General features: G+C 40.0%; 1 protein-coding gene and 1 long non-coding RNA gene across 6 annotated transcripts in view; one reads left to right on the forward strand and one right to left on the reverse strand.

Moving 5' to 3' along the window:
- Window positions 1–16,676, forward strand: part of CUL4A (cullin 4A) — a 42,071-nt gene extending 25,395 nt beyond the window's left edge. For 2 of the 5 annotated variants that reach the window (XM_082303742.1, XM_082303741.1), the window contains exons 12-20: window positions 1,366–1,470; window positions 3,229–3,339; window positions 3,678–3,763; window positions 4,769–4,876; window positions 6,131–6,244; window positions 7,451–7,556; window positions 14,138–14,310; window positions 14,630–14,782; window positions 15,080–16,675. In XM_082303742.1, coding sequence (XP_082159868.1) covers window positions 1,366–1,470; window positions 3,229–3,339; window positions 3,678–3,763; window positions 4,769–4,876; window positions 6,131–6,244; window positions 7,451–7,556; window positions 14,138–14,310; window positions 14,630–14,782; window positions 15,080–15,175 — 1,052 coding nt within the window. In that variant the 3' untranslated portion in view covers window positions 15,176–16,675. Of the gene's footprint in view, window positions 1–1,365; window positions 1,471–3,228; window positions 3,340–3,677; window positions 3,764–4,768; window positions 4,877–6,130; window positions 6,245–7,450; window positions 7,557–14,137; window positions 14,311–14,629; window positions 14,783–15,079 lie in introns of those variants that run through there. The other 3 variants (XM_082303743.1, XR_014227387.1, XR_014227386.1) reach the window with 3 other exon arrangements.
- On the reverse strand, window positions 16,251–21,270 carry LOC309586587. The gene is made up of 3 exons (XR_014227388.1): window positions 20,875–21,270; window positions 19,014–19,209; window positions 16,251–16,306 (listed from the first exon to the last, which is right to left on the reverse strand). It is a non-coding gene; the product is annotated as an uncharacterized lncRNA (long non-coding RNA).
- Window positions 21,271–21,484: the final 214 nt, after the last annotated feature.

Raw genomic sequence — 21,484 nt, forward strand, 5'->3', positions numbered from 1 at the left:
CTGAGTGTGCTAGTGCAATAGTGATGCAGTATGCATTCTGCTTTAGGAGACTTGTTCTTGGGATACGAGGCAAAAGTTAACCTGGGAGCGTTGCGGATTCGAAAAGCTTGGGTGTGCTATTAGGTGTGCACGCAGCGTCCTGACGGAGCATGCCGACTTCTGTCCCCGCGCTCTGCTTCCTGCACGGCGCCTGGTGCTAACAGCTGCTCGGAGCGCGTAATGCTGGTGCGACGAGTGGAGGCAGTGGTTAGGGGGAAGAGTAGCTGTGGCAAAAAAAAAGGGAACTATCCTTAATTGTGGTAGTAGAGGAGTTCTTTGGATGTTACAGATCTCTCAGAAAGGACTAAGTACAGCCCGTCTATCTGCCTTGAAGGCTGAAGTTGGGAGAACAATTTTGAAGCATTCAGACACAAGGAGTTTAATAGAGAAAAAAAATTTATTACCTTGAAGGGGGAACTAGTGCTCAGTAAGGGGAAAAAATAATAACAACATCTTAAAAGTACTATTATTGGGTTTATCCCTGATCTGGTAAAAGCTGTTCTGACTGTTTTGCCTGCAGCAAAACTGGAGCTGTGGCATTTTACACCAGGAGAGGATCCCGCTCCTTGGTTGTTTGTTTTTCCTCTATACGTTCTTTTGCCTTTATTCAACTTATTTTGTGGCTTCCTTCTAAAACCAGCTTTATGTAGGACAAATTGCACAACCTAGTGATACAGGTTAAAGCCATGATAGGGGCTGCTGTCATTTGTGGATTGTGGTGTTTCAGCTCCTGCAAAGATTTCCTTCTTATGCAGAAGGTTGTATAAGGATACTAATGTGGCTTAATAAATACTTAGCTAAACTCGTGGCTTAACTGTATTTCTGGTGTTCTGAAGCTACTAACTCGAAAGCATTGCTTCTGTTTAAATTTTAGTATGCTCCTACCAAGGAGCATGAGGGACATGGTAAAGGTCTACAAAAATAGTCCTCTTTGTGTTGTTTGTTTCCGTTTCTCATAAAATACATTCATATGCTTTGTACACTTCCAAAACATTGTCTTTCAAAAAGTAACGTGCTTGCTATGACTATGACACAAAATGTGGGAATTTCTAATGCATTAATTTTAATGATGATACTGTATTCATTTTTTTCTTGGATGGTTCCTTTTTGTGATATTTTTTCCATTATGACAGTAGTACAGTAGGGCTCTATCATTCCACTGAACATAGGGATGGGAAGAGGAAAAACAGAAAATTTAACACTTATCCTATATTTTAACATATAGTAATATTTAACATATTGTAATATTTCAAGTGGGAGATGCTTAAGTTGGTTATTTTAGATTTTTTTTTTTTAAAGCTGTTAAACTGTTTTATTTATTTGTAGCAAAATATGTGGATTCCAAGTTAAGAGCTGGTAATAAAGAAGCAACAGATGAAGAGCTGGAAAGAATACTTGACAAAATCATGATCATATTTAGATTCATTCATGGTAAGAAATATTGGTTCACAGTTGATGCAATTAGAACTGTTTTCCTCTGTATTAGCAGAACTGCATTCCTCTGAATGTAAGAGATCTTTTTTAGCATGAGTTTCTGCTCGACTTGGTCTTAAATTCAGGTTGCCTTACATCTGAAGGAGCACAGTAAATACGCCAGGGAGGACAAGCTTGTTCTATGGGGACTGGGAAGTTACAGACATTTTACAGTCTGTGAGTGCAGACCTAAGAGTTAGAGCTGTTGGTGGAAGTTTTTTTCACGTAAATTAACCATATCTGTAACCACAACCTCTCCTCTAATGACAGAGAACAGAAAGGTTAGTACAGATTTTCTCTTCCCTGCCCACCTCAGTATGTCGTAGGTGCAAAGTACATGAAAACCCAGCAACTAATGACTTGTCTCTTCTCATTGCGGCTGAGAATGAACACAGAGGAGGGCTCAGAATGATGGGAGAAAATGTTATTGCTATGTTTTACTGCCTTTGAAATGCACTTCCCTAATGCATGTCCCTATCTGAGCAAAAACCTATGCTCCTAATGTGTTAGGAGAATTTTTTTTGCTAGGTTGGATATCAGAAAAAAATATGTGGTTGAGTCCAATGGAGATGCATGGTTACTGTTTTGAGGGAAGTGGGACGTGTATGCTGGGCTGGGGTGGAATAGGCAGGAACTACCCAATTCTGTATTAGTTTGTTCTGACACCTGTGGGGTTCTTTCCTCATAAAATCCAAAACAAGTACAATATAGTGGGAAAGCAGACAAGAAACTAGTCATAAAGTAACATCATTTGCATCATGATTTTTGTCAAATGCAAAGGGTATTGGATGGAGATGATGAAAGAAAACGGTATCACCGGCAACTTGTCAGCCTAAGATTAATTTCTGTTAATCTGAAACTTTGACCAATTCTTTTTCGCTTAATATTTTTTGTAGTACTGAGCTAAAAGTGTAAATTTATTTCGAGGTATCTAGTGCGTAAGAGTCCTTTTAAGAACAGATGATAATTAGTAGTTAGGTTCTGGACATTGGACTTTTTGATAGTATCTTGATGCTGTTTCACAAAACAGCACTTTACCAGAGGGTGGGATGGAGAAGGAAGAGTATCAGAGGAATCGCTACATTGGAAGGTGTTTGCAAGGAGTTAAGAAGGGCTACTGTAGGCAGTGCAAATAGTGCCTTGAGTTATGGTGAATTTCTTCCTCTTAAAAGTGAAGAAACTGGCTGATATCTTTGCACTATCAATAGAAAAGATTTGCGGAAGCTCTGGTTTAAGGTGTGAAAATTTGTGGGTGCCTGTATGACGACTTTATTTCAAAAGGCTATTGGGAAACTGAGTAAGAAGACTTCTATCAATTTTTCTTCACCTTAGGCTTTTAGAGGTTATTTCTCTAATGCATTGGAACCTTTTTTCTTTTTTTAATTTTAATAAATCAGACCTTTGGGGAAGAATGTTCTTCTGGACCCCAGAATAATTTAATGTGATTTGTAGCTGATCCAATGGGAAATACAAGGCAGCCCATGTTCCTGCGGGGGAGGGGAAGAAATAAGTAAAAATTTTGCAAAATATGTTAAGAAAATAAAAATATAAAAAGAACAAGTTGTCTATATGTTTTTCTTCGCTGTTGCGTAGTGAATATTGTTCTGCTGATCAACATGTCATGAGAAGGGCTTGTGTCACAAACCTGAAGTGCAGTGATGCAAATAGAATGTATGATTTCAGTTGTATTTTATTTTTGTTTCAATTTCCATACAGGTAAAGATGTGTTTGAGGCATTTTATAAGAAAGACTTAGCCAAAAGACTGCTGGTTGGGAAAAGTGCATCAGTAGATGCTGAGAAGTCCATGTTGTCAAAGCTTAAACACGGTAGGTGCCTTCAGATGTGTTAGATTTTTATTACATTTTCGCGTGTAAATTGGAATCCTTATTTTCTCATGCTTTAAGAAGTGACAAGCCAGATTTTAAGTAATAGCTGAGCATATCGCAGCTTTCATTGTGCTCAGTGAGAACTGTTGGGCTGACCTCTCAGATATGTGACTGGCTCATTTAATGTACCCAGAGAGGAGCAAAATCCTTAAAACATGTACCTAGTTGTGGGTGCTCCAGACCCTGGCAAATCTGGCTCAGCTATCTCAGGTTAAACCTTTATGGCTTGTTCTGTGCTCCTTTGTAATGTGGGATCTTTGCTTTAATTCGTGTGACAGAATGTGGCGCTGCTTTTACCAGCAAACTGGAGGGCATGTTCAAGGACATGGAACTGTCAAAAGATGTCATGGTTCAGTTTAAGCAGGTACATTTAGCTTGTGTTCGTGTGCTGAATTTTCAGTAGTGATGGGGAAGCACTTAATGGTGCTATACCTTGGATTAAGATAAACTAAAATGAAACAGCTTTTGAGCAGGTCCTGGTCATAGTGACAGAGTCTATTTATAGTTCTATTAATAGAACAGGATTTATTTATTGTGTATCTATTCAGAGATAGTCTTGTTTTACAGCTTTATTTGTTTCCTTTTTAAGTAAATTACAGTCTAAATACCACATAGTAATTTAGTTATCTAACATACTTTAAAGTCCATATCCCTTAATTCTGTAAACTGTTGCTGCTCTGATGAATTCTTTGTGAATGACCCACACCACAGAAACTCCCTGAAGGCTGCTAAGCTCGCAGAGACCATGTATGTCTCGGCCCAGAGCTTCCAACCTGCTGGTGACCGAGGGAATGCTTGGAGGAAATACTGTATATGCTCACCCTGTTGTTGCACTTCTCCCTGGGTACCTGTTTTGGGGCCTTACTGGCCACAGGATACTGGGATCTGGTAGCGATCTGGTCCAGGACACCTGCTCCTGTAATAAAATACTCTAGGGACTTTTCTGTCCCAGCCTTTGCAGCCTGGCTTGACTGATGCTATGCTCAAATTATAAGAAAATGTATTGTCTAACAGACGTGTGGAAGTCCCAGAGGATCCTTTTGATCTTGCAGTTCTTGCCCTGGCTTCTTATCAAAAGCTTTTATTTTGCTTTATTTGTGTGTGATTGAAGTTCCTGTAAAGACAGTGGACTGGGATACTTCAAGGCATGTTGTACTTTTCTTTTTACTTCCAACCACTTGCCGTGGTTTGAAACTGGGGACGGGAGCAATAAATAGTAATGGAATTTAAAATCTGGCAGAGCCAAGGATGTGGCCTGCAAAAATTTTTCATTATTCTACAAACTTTAAATTTCTAATTTAAGGATATATATTTCTAATTTAGCATGCAACAGTATACTTGAATGATTTCTTTGTCTCTTGTATTTTAGTATATGCAGAACCAAAGTGACCCAGGAAATATAGACCTGACAGTAAATATATTAACTATGGGATATTGGCCAACTTATACACCTATGGAAGTCCACTTAAATTCAGAGGTTAGTGTTAGAATTCTCCTTCTAAATGTGCTTTATGGAGTGAAATCATAATTGCTATCATAGGGTGAACTAATGCCTTCATTTACTGTTTTTTTTTCTGCTAGATATTTAAGTGGTTTATGTAATTTTAAAGATTCCAAAATTGGAAAAAATAAAATGTAGTGGATAAAATCCACTTTTTTGTGGTGATTGTTTAACTTAATATGTTTTTTTACCATAATAATAATAAAATTATTATTAATAATAAATGATAATAATCTAAAATGAGTATTAAAATAAAATCAGTGTCCTATTTAACATTGCAGTCAAGCACTTAAAAGTTTAAAACTGGACAGTTCACCTTAATTTAGTCAATCTTTAGCTACATTGGTTAGGCATTTGGATCTAGCCAATAGTTATGTTACTGCACAGTCTTTTTTTCTGTAAGATCCTTCCTCTGTTCCCTGCAATGTGTCTCACAAAACTAGCCCCTGCATTTAAATGGCATTTGCCTGGAAAAAAGATTGCTTCCAAGTTGAGAGGTTTTTGCAAAGCTCCTATCAGTAGCGATTTAAATTGAAAGATGTATTTGGAGTCCTATTTCCTGCAATGCCTTGCTTGATCTGAAATGTGGGAAGCACTTCAGAGGCCAAAGGTGGCAGCAAGGTTCCCATTCAGTTTGGAAGATGTGGAAGCTTTTGTGCTCTTGCTCCTGGGGCATCTTTTCCTCAGTAGCAGACGACTTTGGAAGGATCCAACCTGAGCAACACGTCATGAAAACAGAGGGGTAACAAACCCTTACTTGGAAATAAGAGTGTATAAAGTACTGGAATCAGACTTGAATCTCTACAGGAGAAACTAAAGGAAGAACTTGGGAGCGGATGGTAATAGTGTATAGGTTTGAGATGTATGCTTTTTGTCCTGGGGTTTCTTGGTCAGATTCAAAGTCCAGGACAAAACCAGTGTTTATTTTTGAGGTTTAAAACCCTTTACAGTGGTTTTATATGACTTTTATTTAAAACAAACAAACAAACAGACAAAAAGAAAGGGGGGGGGGGGAACTGAAAGCTGTACTTGAATTGAGGCTTTCTTTTGTGCATAATAGTACCAGTGTACTTGAGAGCAGAATTTTGCTCTTTGGATTTAAGTTTTCACACAAAAGCACTTATTATGAAACAGAGTTGAGGAGAACCAAAGAAATTACATGTGTGAAATCATCTGGCATCACTGCACTGGTATAACACTAATGAACTTTTTTCTCTCTTTGCTTTACAGATGATAAAGCTTCAAGAGGTATTTAAAACCTTTTACCTGGGAAAACACAGTGGTCGAAAGCTTCAGTGGCAGACCACTTTAGGGCATGCCGTCCTAAAGGCGGAATTTAAAGAAGTAAGTTTGCTTGTTCAATGCTTAGTCTGTTGGGATAAAATTTAAGTCAATTATTTGGAATCTAGTCATGCATTGTATTTTTTATAAAGGTAGTAACATTTTTTGTGGAGGAACAATCACAATTCAATACTGTTGTTTGGTATAGAAAGTAGTCTTTTTATAATTAAACTGAAATACTACCTAGCTCACGGAAGACAACAGTGTGATACCTTTTGGTAACATTTGTATTTGTTTGATAGGAATTGTGGCTCATTCAAATAAAGAAGGTTGTAATAAAGCAGTAAATTAATGAAAGAAAAAAAATGCAGCATCTTTTTATTTTTAATATGGAATTGTTTTGATCATAGAAATACTGGTGACGCTTCTAGAATGCTTCAGGGATACAAAAAGAGACTGAAGAGTGTTAGTGATGTAATGACTGTGGTTAAAATTTAAATGCTTGTTGAATTATTTAAGCCTTAAATAACCACATTGTTTCTTAATGTGGTTTTGTTTTGTCTCATGGAATATCTTGCTAATAATTCAGCTTAATTGAGCCAGAGCAAAGACCCCAAAAACCTGAATTGTTTTACTAACTCATTGTGAATATGAAACGTAGAGGTTTAGGCATTACGCGACACTAAGATGGATAGGTTTGTAGCTGTCGATTGACAGAGGTGTTTACAGATGTCTGAAGAGTTTGAGTTATTTATTTCCTTTCCATTGCCTGTTTGCACAAACACTGTGCTACTGATGACACTGTCACTTTGTATCATAGTAAACCAAAATTATCTTTTGTTTCTTTCATATTTGATGCAACGCTGAGATTTCTTTTGTATTAGTTTGCTCATCTCTCTAAAATGAAACTTCAGTGAAGTATAGATTCGCTATTGATGGCAGTAAAGCCAGAATTTCATATATTGTAATTAAAATGAAGTAAATGATGTGAAGTAAATACAAAGGCATTCTAATGAGCTTCTGCTGTGTGCTGTACTGCTACTGTTAGAGTAGCAAAAAAAGAGGTTTTAAAAATATCCTGTTCCCTTGATACTGCATTCAGGCAGATTCTTCTATGTGCTAGGCATTCTAAAATGCACGTCGTCTTCTAGAAATAAAAAAAAGAATGTATAGCTTCTGTCAAATTCGTATAGTTTCTTGTCAAATTTGGAGGATACATTAGAAATTGCTTTGAATATTACTTCTAATTATTTGATATTTCTTTTTTAGGGAAAGAAAGAATTTCAAGTATCGCTCTTTCAGACATTAGTATTGCTTATGTTTAATGAAGGAGATGAATTCAGTTTTGAAGAAATTAAAATGGCCACTGGTGTAGGTAGGAAGAATACTTTTTGATTCTTAAATTTTTTCATCGCGTGATTACCAATTATGATTTGATATGTAAAGGCCTAATTTTAAGAAACTTGCCATGATCATTAGGACAAACTTTTTGAGCCAATAGTATATAGACACCAAAAGAGATGAGGAAAACACACTGCTGGTACTTCCTAGTGTAGAAAAAATAGATGCTTCACAAAATTAAAAGTAAGAGCTGTGTAGCGTATGATACTACTAACAACCTATTAGATTTACAAAATGTGTTATTGCAATTCTTAAAATTCAAGTGCTGATAAAGACTGTAGTGTGTACAGAGTATTTTTGTTCTACTGCAGTTTCAAATATACTTTGAAAATGATCTGTTGTAGGATACTGTCATTTTGTGGTGATTCAAGAGAGTATTTTCAATTGAGCTGTACTGAGAGCTTGCCCAGCTGTTTTCCATTACTGTTGCTGGAGTGTCCCATTTACAATAGGTCTGATTTGTTAAGAAGAGCAGTGTCCAGCAGGGCGTATACTTTGTAGCTGTCTCCCTCTGCACTTGAAGCCTGAAGGCAGAAAGGACAAAGAAAACTGAGGAAAAGTATAGTTTTCTTCTAAGTCACCTGCAGTATCTATGTTCTGTGTTCTTATGCTCTTGGATGGGATTTTTTTTTTTTTTTTTTTAATTTTTACACTTCCTTGAAATAGTTACGGCCATTGGCATTAAAAATGATAACGGTATCATCTCTTTACTCTCTGGAACTTCTGCATCAACCAGCAGGTCATACCCAGTAGCCCTGCACATGTTGAATCTTAAGATCAACCCAATACAGCAGCTGCTGAGGGAGTATTTGAACTCACACAAGTACTATAATATTGTAAATATATTTACTAAAATATTGTAAAATGGGGATATCAAGAATCCCCATGGTTCAGAATGATGTGTTGCAGAAGGCAGTACAGCCCGGGTGCTCCAGCTTCTCAGCCTTGAAGCTTCAGGTTGCTTAGTCATCCACTCCATTAATGCTAAGGGAGCCGAAGAAAACTCATGCCAGTGTGAATGATAAGCATCGCGATCGTCCGGAGAGGCTCATTAGGTCAGAGTACAATGGTTCACGCAAGTCTGATCCAGATCCTGCTTTCTCATCTGCTATTGCTGTACCTTGGAGCTTGAATTCTGGCTGCCTGACAGCAACAGATAAAATCTGCTGCATGGAAATTCATTACATTATAGCACAATAGAAAGGATTTCAGTAGACTGTTTGTAAGGCAGCTGGATAGAACTGATTGATAGCTGGGAGGTATCTGTATTAATTTATGTCACTGCGCCGAGTGCCACATCTGTGTTTCTCTCTCCTATGGGGAAACAGTGTAGGAATGCAGGTAATGAGGACAATTCATGGGGTTCCCATGGGGCCAGGATGGATGACAGAAAATCTCTGTCTTCCCAGGCTCTTCCTACACAAGGCATTCGGAGCTGCTTTAGAGAGGTCCCATTGCCACCTAGCAGTCTCCCTACTTCTAAAGGAGAGGAAGCTCTTATGGCCAGAAATGATCTCAAAAATAGGTCCGACGCTGCACCTTTCCTGCCTCCTCCTGCTTGGATGATCCTTTTGCTCATCGGTACCCTGCTGAAGGCTGGTACTCCCGATAGCTGGAAAAGAACAGAGATTCAGTTATTAGTAAAAGTAGCTGAATTTGTGATGCAGCTGCTTGGTGAATTGACCACTAAGGGCAGAGGTGCTGACAGCCAGACTCTGAGGCTGACCCAGATGAACCAGAGGTCCTGGCTCATGGATACAAATAACACAGGACATGGTAGAAATCGTGGAGGGCAAAACCTGGGTATTAGGGTTGCCATAGAAACCATTTCTAAACGTTCTAAACACCATGTGTAGGGCTAGACAGGCAGAATTGCAATATATGCTTGAAAAAACGACGTATGGAAGAGGGTCTAGATTTATTAGAAAGTAGGGAAGCCTTTGAAACAGGGGGAACCTGTACAAGACAGATGGGCTCCATCTAAATTCAAAGGGAGCAAAGCTGCTGGCACACTAAAATGTTTGAGAAAATCTGTAGGATTTGTCGGACTTCTCCCTCCACCATCTAAAAATAACATCCAAGAAGAGTTCAGAGACTGGAAGACATGGGGCAGCTTTTTTAAAAGGAACACCTAAATGTTAGGACTGAACTAAATAGACCAAAAGGTAAATAGAAATCAGTGAACGGGGATTAATTTCTTACTCAAAAAAAAAAAAAAAAAAGCTAGAGGGTATAGAACAAAAACTAAACAGCATGTTCTAAAAGGTGAAAGTGTACAGAATTCAGGGAGACAGGTTCAGGGAAGAGCAAAGCACTGAAGGTTTCTCAGTGCATAGAAACCACCTCTGGCTAAGGAAGTCCCTGAGCCCTAAGTGATTGGAGACGTAGGGAGCGGGCGGATGAGGAGAGGAGGAAGAGCAGGGAAGCGTGGAGCTGTATTAGCTTTGCTCTTATATGCTCCCAATGCTCACCTGCTCGTGGCCGCTGCCAGAGGCAGGATGCTGGGCCAGACGGACCTTCTGACCCAGGGTGCCTGTTCTTCAGGTCTAAACTGAACACTGAAAGGAATACTGAAAACCTCTTCACGCTGCAGGACTGCATCTAACCGCTTCCTGGACTTTGGTGCTCACGTGTGCCAGCTCCTTCTGGGGGGTGGTGGAAGCCTTGTGCAGTTTTTATTTAACTACCATGTGTTTATGTTGAGACCCTATTATGAGCTGTTACCCAGCCTTTACACATTGGTGTTTACTGCAGAAGAGCGCAGCCAGCCATGCCCATGCCATAGGGCAGAAATAAAATATTGCAAGTTGAAGTGTCAGTAAAGGGTTTAGGGCAGATCAGTAAATCAGACAGTAAATTGGACCACCACCAACTGGTAGAATTCATCCAGAAGCTTTACGGGAACTTTCCAATATAAATACTGAATTAGTTTGACTAGTTTGTAATTTAAGTGAGCGTTGGTGCGGTAAGAATGGCAAGTGACAAGAGCAATGCTAATTTTTTAATTTATTTTTTAAGTTCATGGAGTAATTCTGCAGATTACTGCAGGGTAGCAGGTCTGTATTGGGAAGAACAGAACTGGTAGGCTCATGGATAAGTGTATATTAGGGAAGAGCCAGCATGATTTATGCAATGTATAATGTCCCTTTCAAGCTCTTTGAGGGAGTCAGCAAGCATATGCACAATGATAATTGTGCACTTGAGTTTTAAAAAGTTCTTGATAAGAGCTCCTCACAAGCTCTAAAATAAACTAAGTTTTCATGGCTTGAGAGGGAAGTTCCTCTTAGGGGTGAATAATTGATGAAAAGACAGAAAACAACGGGTAGAAATGAATGGGTAGCTTTCATAGTGAAAGGAAGCTCCTATTTGAGATCCCCAGGTATTATTCAACATAGTCATTAAAGATCTAAAGATGAATACTGATGTGACAGAATTTGATGCCGATGCTTTCGGAAGGTCAAATCTGAAACTTCTAAAAACGTTTAAAAAGGATCTCACACTGTTGAACAATTAGGAGATCAAATTGCATCCAGTGTTGATGAATATAAGGATGTCTGTAGTGGGGAAACAACCTTAACCAGATGTCAGAGGTTGGCTTTGTTAGATATGACTGCTCAGGAATGAAGTTGTGCAGTCATTGTGTTCCCTGAAAACATCAACTGAAAGTTCACCAGTGATCAGAAGGGCAAAAAGTGTGCTGGTAACTGCTGGGGAAGTCATTGAGAACAAAGCAGAAGCATAGTCGTGCTTTGTGTGCTTGTGTTTGGATACTTCATAAATTTCAGCCCATCTCTAAAATCATATAGTAGAATTAGATAAGGACAAAGAAGGATGAAGAAGAAATATTGGACGGTATCGAACGGTTCCCATGCAGAGGATGGAGAGTTCATCTCTTAAACTTGGGACATGGTAGTTTGGAGAGAGGTGAAAAGGAGGAAATACAATAGTCTGTAGAATTACGAATGGCTTAGAGACAGTGAATAGTGAATTCACTGGCCCTCACAGTACAAGAATTCAGGGATCTCTTAGCTTCTCCGTTTGTTACCAGCCAAGTCAAAGAACCCATGTTGCGTGAGGCAGACATTTTGATCCGATACGTATAACACATAATGTAGTTATTCTCAACTGAAACTGAGTTAGCTACCTAAGATTAATGGCAGGCCTTAAAGCGCTAACTCTCAAACATCAAATCAACTCAAATTGAGTCAGCATCCAATTTCTTGCATGTACATTGACTTTTAATTGAGAACACCATAAAGGCGATCATAAGTTATATTCTGCTTATTTAATATATTCCTGTGGACCTCTTACTATATAAGCATCTTGAATAATGTACTGGAATGAGGTGTGAAGCATTTGGGATTTTCCAGTGTTAAAAAAATCTGTTTGGCAAGTTTGGTACTCGTTCTTCTCCTGTTGAGGCAGCTTTAGCAGTGCTTCCATGGGGGTTCGTCAGGTCTATCGGTCATGTCTCCCCAGCTCCCCGCTGGCTACAGCAGAATATAGTGCCACTCAGGTAGACATTTGTGTTTTTTTGCTCAAGAGTCATACTGCAGTTAATATAAAGAAATGGCTGGTCAGTATGGCAGAAACCAGTAAGACAGTATGACTTACAACTTTCAGTCACTTAAGAAAGTGCTGTCACAAAATAAAACCTAGTAGTTTGTGTTCAGTGCTGCACCTGACAGGATAGGACAGCCACAGCCAGAGTTCCAGTTCTTTAATACGTCTTTCATACATTCATTATCTACTATATATATTTTACAGAGGTGAATATGACATATTCTGTGGTTCTGTTGTCCAGACACTTATTCATTTATGCAGCTTCAGTATTAGCTACATGGCTGTGTTTACAGTATTACAAGTTAGTTTTGTAAACATCTTGCACTTAAAGTAAGTGGGTACCTGGATATCAAAACCCCAGGTATGGAAACAGTTCAGGCAACTGGTCTCTACGTGCATTTCCAACTTTGTCTATTGTATCTTTATATTCCATTGCCATCTAACACAAAATACATATACTTTTGGGGGTCAAAAAGTCATACTCGTATGAATTTTGCTCATGCTAAGTAGAAGAGTACCTCATGGGCAATTACCATATTACTAAAAACGAACAAACAAACAAAACATCACATGAATTTCTGCCCCTTTGGGATACCACCGTCTTCATCTGCATTAACTGGCCATAGTTGGAACTTGTGTTTTCCAGTCACTGTTACAATAAATTACCGCCACTCTCTTTAAAGAGATGAGACTGTCTCTCGTACATTACTGCAGTTAGAAAATGCATAAACTGTCACTCAGAGAAAGAATGGTTACCTCCTCTTTGGTAACCGTGCTTCTTTGAGATGTGTTTTTCAAGTATACTCCATGTTTTTACCTGTCTTTCTCATTATCAAGAAAGCCTCTAGGAGCTGTAGTTTTTACTTTTACTTTGTGATTGATAGGTAATTGCAGGTTCCTTCCCTTTGGCATAGTGTAACCTGCGACTTAGCATGCAGGGCAGAAGCAAAGCTCCAACGTATACAGAGTGTTTTTAACAGCACCCTTGTGTTCGGACAAAAACACAACTCAACAATCTGCATTTACTGAAGGTGAAACACCCAAAAGGTGTGAAATGTCATAAATGCCTGCTTAGTCAATATGGTTTAAAGGTTTTTTTAGTAATCATAGAACAGCTGGAAGTTTAAAAAAGGGAAAAGGTCACTCTGTGTGAAAGTATTTTAGAAATAATAATAATGTTAATCTTTTACTCAGCTGCACTGCACTTCAGCACTAGATTGCAAAACCTTTCTTTCAATTTTTAGGCTGAAACTGTTCAGGAGGTCCAACACATTTGGTGACAATTTTATATCGTGAACAAAAGTATTCTAGAGACTGCAGAGGCTGTTTTAATGCAAAATCTTGATACAAGACTTTGCAACATAATTATTGGAATGTTTTAGACTTCATTTTATCTACTTGTTCAAATGCTTTTAGCTTTAAATCTTGCCAGATAGAATTTTCCTCACCCACTTGTTTCTACTACTTTCCTGTTGTGGGGGGAGTTTGTGACTATAACAACTGTCAGCTCTGCCTTCTCACAAAACGTCTTCCTATCAACTTAAGACTTCTTTTTATTAGATATTTTCTGGTGTGTGTTAAAAATAGCAATGAAATCATAAAATGGGTGGCTCGAGTTTGTCATAGAGTGATATTTTATATTTTTTTTTCTTCTAAAGTCCTGTTACTACCAAACAAAACTAAAGCAATAAAACCAGGCTCATGTTAACGTGAAGTCTTTTCTGAAACTACTTGTGGATGGAAAGCTCACCGAGGTGAGCCTGAGTCTGTCTTCCTGACGTGTACAATTCTGTGCATGCTCTCAGCACTTACCTGTGAAAGATGTGAGCCCAAGCTCGAAGGCTGCAAGCTGTTACCTAATTGGAACTTAGCTGGAAGGAGGCATTAAGATAAAACCAGTAACTTTTCAATTGTATTTCTGGATTAATCACATGAAACTCTTCATGTTAATAGTTTGTTCTGCTTTCTCCCATACTCTGAACTTCTTCACAGAGGACAGTGAATTAAGAAGAACCTTGCAGTCTTTAGCTTGTGGAAAAGCACGAGTATTGATTAAAAATCCAAAGGGCAAGGATGTAGAAGATGGAGATAAATTCATCTTTAACGGTGATTTCAAGCATAAATTGTTTAGAATAAAGATCAACCAAATCCAAATGAAAGAAACAGTATGTATTTAATTTGTTTTTGTATTCATTCTGTTTGTGTTAACTGAAGTGAGCTTTTAAGATTTAGTTTAATTTATCAAATAGATTTAAAATAAGGCATACTTTTTTTTTTCTTTACATTATCCTTAATTTTATTTGGCTTGCTTTAGCAGTACACTTCAGAATCACTTAGTTCGTAGCATGCAGTAATGCATGCATCTGTCTCAAAGATGAGTAAGGATACATGAGTTGCATTTCATTTGAAAGGTTAACTATAGAAATATAATTGATAAAAAAATAGCAAAAAAGGTGATATGATTGGTGTTGTATTGTTTTTTAGGTCGAGGAACAGGTCAGCACAACTGAGAGAGTATTTCAAGACAGACAATATCAGATTGATGCTGCTATTGTACGAATAATGAAGATGAGAAAGACTCTTGGTCATAACCTCCTTGTTTCTGAATTGTATAATCAACTGAAATTTCCCGTAAAGGTAACTGATTTTGGTTTTCAAACCATCCTAGAATTATCTAAAAATATGTAATATAGTTTTCCATTCAGCTGGCCCGTAAGAGTAAGAAATGTGAAATACGTCTGAATCAAATCCAAAGATTAAGGTATTAAAACGAGTGTGTGAACAGAAATAAGCCAGAGTATCAGTAGGAAATTATATTTAGATATCGACTATGGCGCATTTTCTTATGTAGCTGTCAGCAGTCCTATTTTTTAAAATGTAATATAAATGCAAATATATTTTTAACCGCTTTACTAATCTCATCTTTCCTTGTAGCCTGGAGACTTGAAAAAAAGGATTGAATCTCTCATTGACAGAGACTATATGGAGAGAGACAAAGACAACCCCAATCAGTACCACTATGTTGCATAATGGAGAGGAAATGCTTTTACTTAAAAACCCAAAATAAAAACCAAAATCATCCACATATATCTTCAGGACACCGAATACCTATGCTGTTCCAGACTTTCATTTTAGCAGATTTCAGGTTGATGTATATTATTCAACCAGCTGCATGCACTGCTGTGGAAGAGAAGCAAAATGACATGTTAATTGATCATCCTTGTCAAGACTCGTTACAAATTTTAAACGTCATATTTTTATTTCTTTTAGTTACTCTTTTGTTCTTTTGGGTTCTTCGAAATTTAGTTTTAGAGTTTTGTTTAACACTGTCATTGAAGTTGGATGGAAAGGTAAAATTACGTGTGTGAGAAATACTTCTGTGATGGATGCAAGTCTGGTTTCTTCATTTCTGTGTTCCTAACTGCATCCATAAAGACCCTATATGCTGCATTCTTTAGCTACAGTGACAACTTGGGTACCTTTTTAAAAACCCTTAACTGATGAACACGTATGTCCAAGCAGTGTTGTTGAAATACACTGAGTTTTTGAAATTATGCACCATGAAAACCCTTAAACTTGTGTTCAATTAATTTTCTTTCAAATGAGTATAAACTTCAGTCTGGTTTGGATAAATCAGGTTTTGAAGTGAGATCCTTGAAGTGCCAAGAGGACAGCTGTGTTCCTGTGTGTAGTGAGTTGTTGGATTATTTAGCTAAGATATGGATTATTATTTTACTACTACTTCTGCTGGCTTGGGTGGCAAAGATTAGATCTGAGTCAGAGGCCCTACCTCATTTTAGGGCAACTGGTGTTTATCGCTGTTTATGTAATTGCCGTAACATTTAGTTTTGCCTTTAAAATAACATACAGGGAACCTACTGTACAGCGTGCTCCACTTTAAAAAACAAAAACTTTTTTTTAAAAAGACTTTTATGGTCCCGATATTGTGAAAGCATAGTTTTTTGTCTTGAAAGACTAAGGATTTTGTGAGTACTTTGTTACATATTGTATATATGTAAGTTGATTTGAATTAAAGAATGAAAGACACTGTAGATCTGTTAGGTAATTGTAACTTAAGGAAGACACCTTTTGTGGTAATACTTACAAGACACTGTTTATTTTCCAGATTTGCATACTGGTGTGTTTCATTCTGAAAAAGAGCTACCAAAGGAGTTTTGATTATGGCATAAATGAGAATTTAACTGAGCAATATTTTCTTGAGAGATACCTTAGTTAAGTTTATGTAACAGGGGTTTTGTGCATCAATTAAAAGGCCACCACCTCTTCTTAAAGTAAACATTGCTAAGAGTTGACATCTTGTGGATTTACATATTAAAGTCCTTGTTCTGTCATCTGCTGTCATTAATTGTATTGCATTCTTCTGAATTATTTTTGTTCCCTTTGTGTTTAGAAACTAAACACATTTAGTTTATTGTATTTAAAATATATTTAATATTGTAATTTAATGTAGACTTATTTTAATATTTGAATCTTCAGTTTATGCAAATAAAATCTTTGATGCATATTAAATATTAATTTCTTAGCCTTTGTGATAATGTGGCACTTCAGTTTATTTGTGCAGTTTGTTCCTTAGCGTTAATTATACCATTCACCTTGTAATTCACTTTCTATGCATCTGGAAGCCAATCATGCATCTCACTGGACTTTTAAAACAAAAAGGAGTATGTGCCTCACAGGAATGTCACGGGCAGAGGCTTTATCCATACAGAAAGCTGGCAGCAGTAGTATGCAGTAACTGATACCAAGCCATGAATGTGTACTGCCTTCCCTTTCTGAACCCCAGCTTCCTGGTTCAATAGTTTTAAACAATAGGCTGAAAGCAGTGGTGTTATCCTGAAGATGACTGAAATGGTTCTGCTTTAGGAAGTAATGTTGATTGATTAAAGTGCTGAGATGTGTAGTTTTTCTTAATTGCCATAGACTAGAACTCTTTGGCCAAATTACTCTGGTAGAGCAATTAATGAGTTGTTCCACGAGCGGTGGAAATAATGAAGCCTGGCTTTCTGCGATGTATGGCCTTTGTCCCCTACTGTGTCATCCCCCCTCAAATAACCTCAAGCAGCAGTACCGCAGAGGGGTTTTCTGCTTAGTTCTGCCTTCCTGCTCATGGGAGCGTTGGTTTTGTTCTCCTTTATCCAGCTGCTGATCTTCACCCATAACCTACAGAGAATGTAACGATTTCTGAAGTCTTTTACTCTTCCAAATTGGTCTGAAAGTGGCTTCAGAGGTTCAAAAGCTATGGGAGAGATGGATAGGCCAGGTGCCCATGACTCTTTTTCTCAGGTCCTCATTTTTAATTTGATTTCCTCAAATTTCTCTTCCTGGGATTTTGTATGTGCTGAACCAAACAGGCGAGCAGTTAGTTTATTAGTCAGGATAGTAATCACTTCTTCCTAGCAAAAGAGCTGCATTTGATTGCTTTTTGATAGCTGGTGATAGAATTTGGCTGAGCATCCAGTCTCAATCAGTTGTTGGTTGGATGCCAGCTATTTGGTTCACATCGCCCCCTGGATGTATTTGTGCCCACAGGGCAGAGGGTGCGAAAAGGTTCTTCCTGGAAGATCACCCAGTGTTGAAGACATCAGGCTGTAGCCAAGTAACAGCTTTCCTCTGTAGTGCATCTGTGTTCAGAAGATGTCTTGAAAACCTCCATCTTGGCAATTCAGCGTCCTTGGAACAAACTGTGTAGCAGCTTCTACGGAATGACAAAAATAACAGCAGGAATGTGCAATATCCTTTGGCTGGGGCTGCACGGCTAGAAGGCGCGTCCCCTGGGTGGTGGATAGGGGATCCCTCTCTGGAGGGTGCACCGGATAAAACTGAAGAAGGTGCCGCGAACCAACGCAGCCTAAGGGAAGGCCACCCTGACAGAAAAACCACTGGCCCTCCAAGTCATGGGGGTTGGGCAGGAGGCCAACTACCTCCTCCAGGAAAAGAAAAGAAAAAAAAAAAAAGTTGCAGAAACGACGAGCATCAACTCGGAGATGGAGAAAATCAGTAATGAAGTGAGGAGGAGGAGATGGAACTGGATCGGTCATGTCTTGAGGAAAAAACTGACAGAAGACTGCGCTGTGGCCCTTGGGACTCCAGAGCACGCAGCCGCAGACCGATCGAAGTGGAAGAATGATGTTCGCGCCTTGTGTGCCTCCTGGCACTGAGAGAATTCAGATCAGATGTGCGATATGGCTAGGGGCTCTCCAACCTTACCAAAACCTTCCAATTTAACTCAAAAATTTCCAATTCAACTCAGTTTAACTTAAACATTCAGTTACCTCATTCAGACATATGTTACATGTATCTAAAAAGGAATTTTCCTAAATGTGATGCCCTGTCATCTAGCCCAGCGTTTCCTGAGGGAAAGTGAGTGCGAGAATGCAGGCTGACAGCTGACTCGCGGGTGCTTCCCAAGTCTGGCACTTAGAGCTCTCCTTACCAGCCACCGACAGCCTCCTTCCTGTCCACTCCTTCTGTCACTTTTTCCTAGTTCTGTATTTTAGCTTCCCTTGTATTCCTTTATCTGAACCCGGGTTTATCATTTAACTCCCTTGGTCTGCTGCAGCTTCTTCCTTCCTTTCTTTGTGCTATGCACCTTTGAAAAAAAATTACACCCCTTTCAGGCAACTTTAGTGCATCGATTTGTTATGCAGATACACCTATTTGTAGGTTTATGATCTTTGGCAGGTGCGTTAGGGAGAGCGGACTCTGTACTATAACCTTGGTTACCTATTCCTAGCAAGTCTATCCAGAAAGAAAATAACCCAGTGAAGTCGGATAACATGCAGCAAAACGCTACGGGAAAAATGGAGTCATGTTTTGTAGCCATTCTTTCCTGGTAAAAATTCCCAACCTGTACGTGGTCTTCCATGCTAGTATTCTGCCTCGACTTTGCAGAACAGCTTGTGTTGTAGTAACGGCTCCTAGGTCTTGTTGGTATTTCCCATGTTCTTCCCCAGACGCAGCCGTTCTGCATCCACGGCTCTTCAGGGCCCGGAGGTGCGCCGTGGCTAACCTGGAACTGGGTGCGGGTTGGCTGGCCAGCGGCTCTGTCAAACAAAATGTGTAAGGGCTGGATATGGACTACGTTTCCCTCGGTGACAGCACTAATTTGGATCCCCGGGCTGCCTATATACCAGCTTTTACAGGAGCTCTAACTTTGTGTTTGTTTATGTCTTACCCTGCTATCAAGTTTGATTGATGTTGGCCATCAAGTTATTGAGCAGTGAGGCTGATGGCCAACATGGTTGCATAAGGCTTATTTCATCAGGAAAGCAGGCTAACACACACCCTGGTCATATTTCTGCTGACAATGACACAGAGATGAGGGTTTGTGCAGTCCACGCCAGCATAAAAAGCTTAGTAAGCTAATGATCCACAGCATGTAAGATCAACATCATTCTCTGCTGATAGCCTTACGTTCTTACCAATTTCTTGCCACAATACTGTTGCTTGATGCAACTTATGTATTGGTATTAATTAGTAGTTATCCCCGCATATGTCGTTTTTCAATTTATAGACAGCTATTTTCCAGTAGAGGGGCAGACTGCTGTACAGCAAGTTTTAACCCGACATTGGGCCTCCCTCTCTATTTTGTTTTCTGGTAGACTTCAAGTAGTCCACAGACCTCCCTTCACTCCCCGCACAGGTTCCAAAAACAGCGATCAAAAAATGAGAACAGCCGATGTCCCACCTCCATTAACCCCAACTCCTCTGCAGATGACTCATTCAAACACTTGACCAGAGCTGTTCCTTATGTCCTTTTTCAAGCTGACTAACTTCTGCTTTTGGCAATACATGGCAAGAATAAAGATTGCTAGAAGTACAGCAGGGAAAAGCAAACAAACTAAAATAAAACATTTCTGTCTCTAAAAAAGCATGGCTAAAAATGCAGGACTAAGAAAGAAATGACTGTTTGTAGCAATAGCATTGAAAAAGAAAGGCAGATCCCCAAGCCACCCTGAAGAGCAAATAAACTCCTCTAGGATGTTTTGGGGAAATAGGAAGTGTAAACGAACTGAGACAAACATCAGGGAAAGGTCATTGAGTTTAGAGTGCTTGGACTTGACTTCAGCGGCTGGTAGTAGCTAAATTGCATTTCAAATTGGTTCTAAGTAAAAATGCACGAAGGCAGCTTGGGAGCATAAAGGATTCTGTCTCAGAGCTGATTAATCTGGAGTACGCTGTAATGAGGAGAAGGATGACATGGCAGTCATTTTGCGAAAGCAGAAGCACCCTGCTATTGGCACGCTTTCCAATAGTACTTGAAATAGGATTTCAGTAGCAAAACAAGTACTTCTGAGGTTTCAGATGAAGAAAGCATATCCTTAACAGCTTACATAAGAAAGAGCGTTGAATTACAGGGATTAAATGGCCTGGGCTCTGTATCTCCGTTACTATGCTAACATCTGACAATGTCAATAGACGAACTTCACCTCTTTTTTTCTAGTTCTCTCCAAAAAAAGGGGATTTCTTAAAACTCTTTGTTTATAAAAACATCAGACAACATCAGAAACTATGTGAAGGACCAATTAATTTTACCCATGCAGCCACACATCATTAGCAGTCGCCGTTTTGGCTTGGAACATGTATGTGGATTACAGGTATACACAGGTATACAAAGATGCATCACTTCAGAGATAACAGATCATTAACTTCCAGTGCTTTTATACAGCTGGGACTGGATTAATTCTAGGCAAGAGGCCTGCACTCACCTTAGTTAAACTCGGTGGCAAGAGACACATGCTGGAGGCAGCACAGGCCTTAGGCGGGCCAACTGCTCGCCGACGCCACTCCTCGCCCTCCGCTATCCCCTCCCCTTTCACACAGGGGTGCCCGTGCTGCGTTCCCCGCTGGGAAAGGCGGTTGAACGCCCAGAGCTGGCAGGGCTGACGCGGGCCCCGACGCGCGTTACAGGGACAAGACGTATGGCGGGCTGCAGGAAGACCCCAGACCTGCGCGTGCCCGCTGCCAAGCGCGCGTGCTGCCGGCGAGCACCGGGCCGGCGGCCTGCCGGCGGCCGCAGCGCCCAAGCCCACGGCACGGCCGCCTTCAGCCCGTGGCGGGCCCGGACCCCAAGGAACGGGGCCCTGAGAAGCCCCGGGCCCACGGGCGGCGGCCGGCAGCGAGGGGGGGCCGAACCGCGGCAGCTGGTGACGACGGCGCAGCGTGGGCGCGCGTGCCCCCGCGCGCCGTGGCGCGCACTAAGCGCTCGCCTGCCGCTGCGCAGCGGCCGCCGGCACCCGACGCCCCCCAGCTGCGCGCGGGCCGCGGGCGCGCGGGAGGCAGGTGCGGCACCTACACCTGCGCCCCGACCGAGGCGCG

Source organism: Platalea leucorodia, assembly GCF_965183815.1.
Source record: "Platalea leucorodia genome assembly, chromosome: 2".
In the NCBI taxonomy this organism is placed as follows: domain Eukaryota; kingdom Metazoa; phylum Chordata; class Aves; order Pelecaniformes; family Threskiornithidae; genus Platalea; species Platalea leucorodia.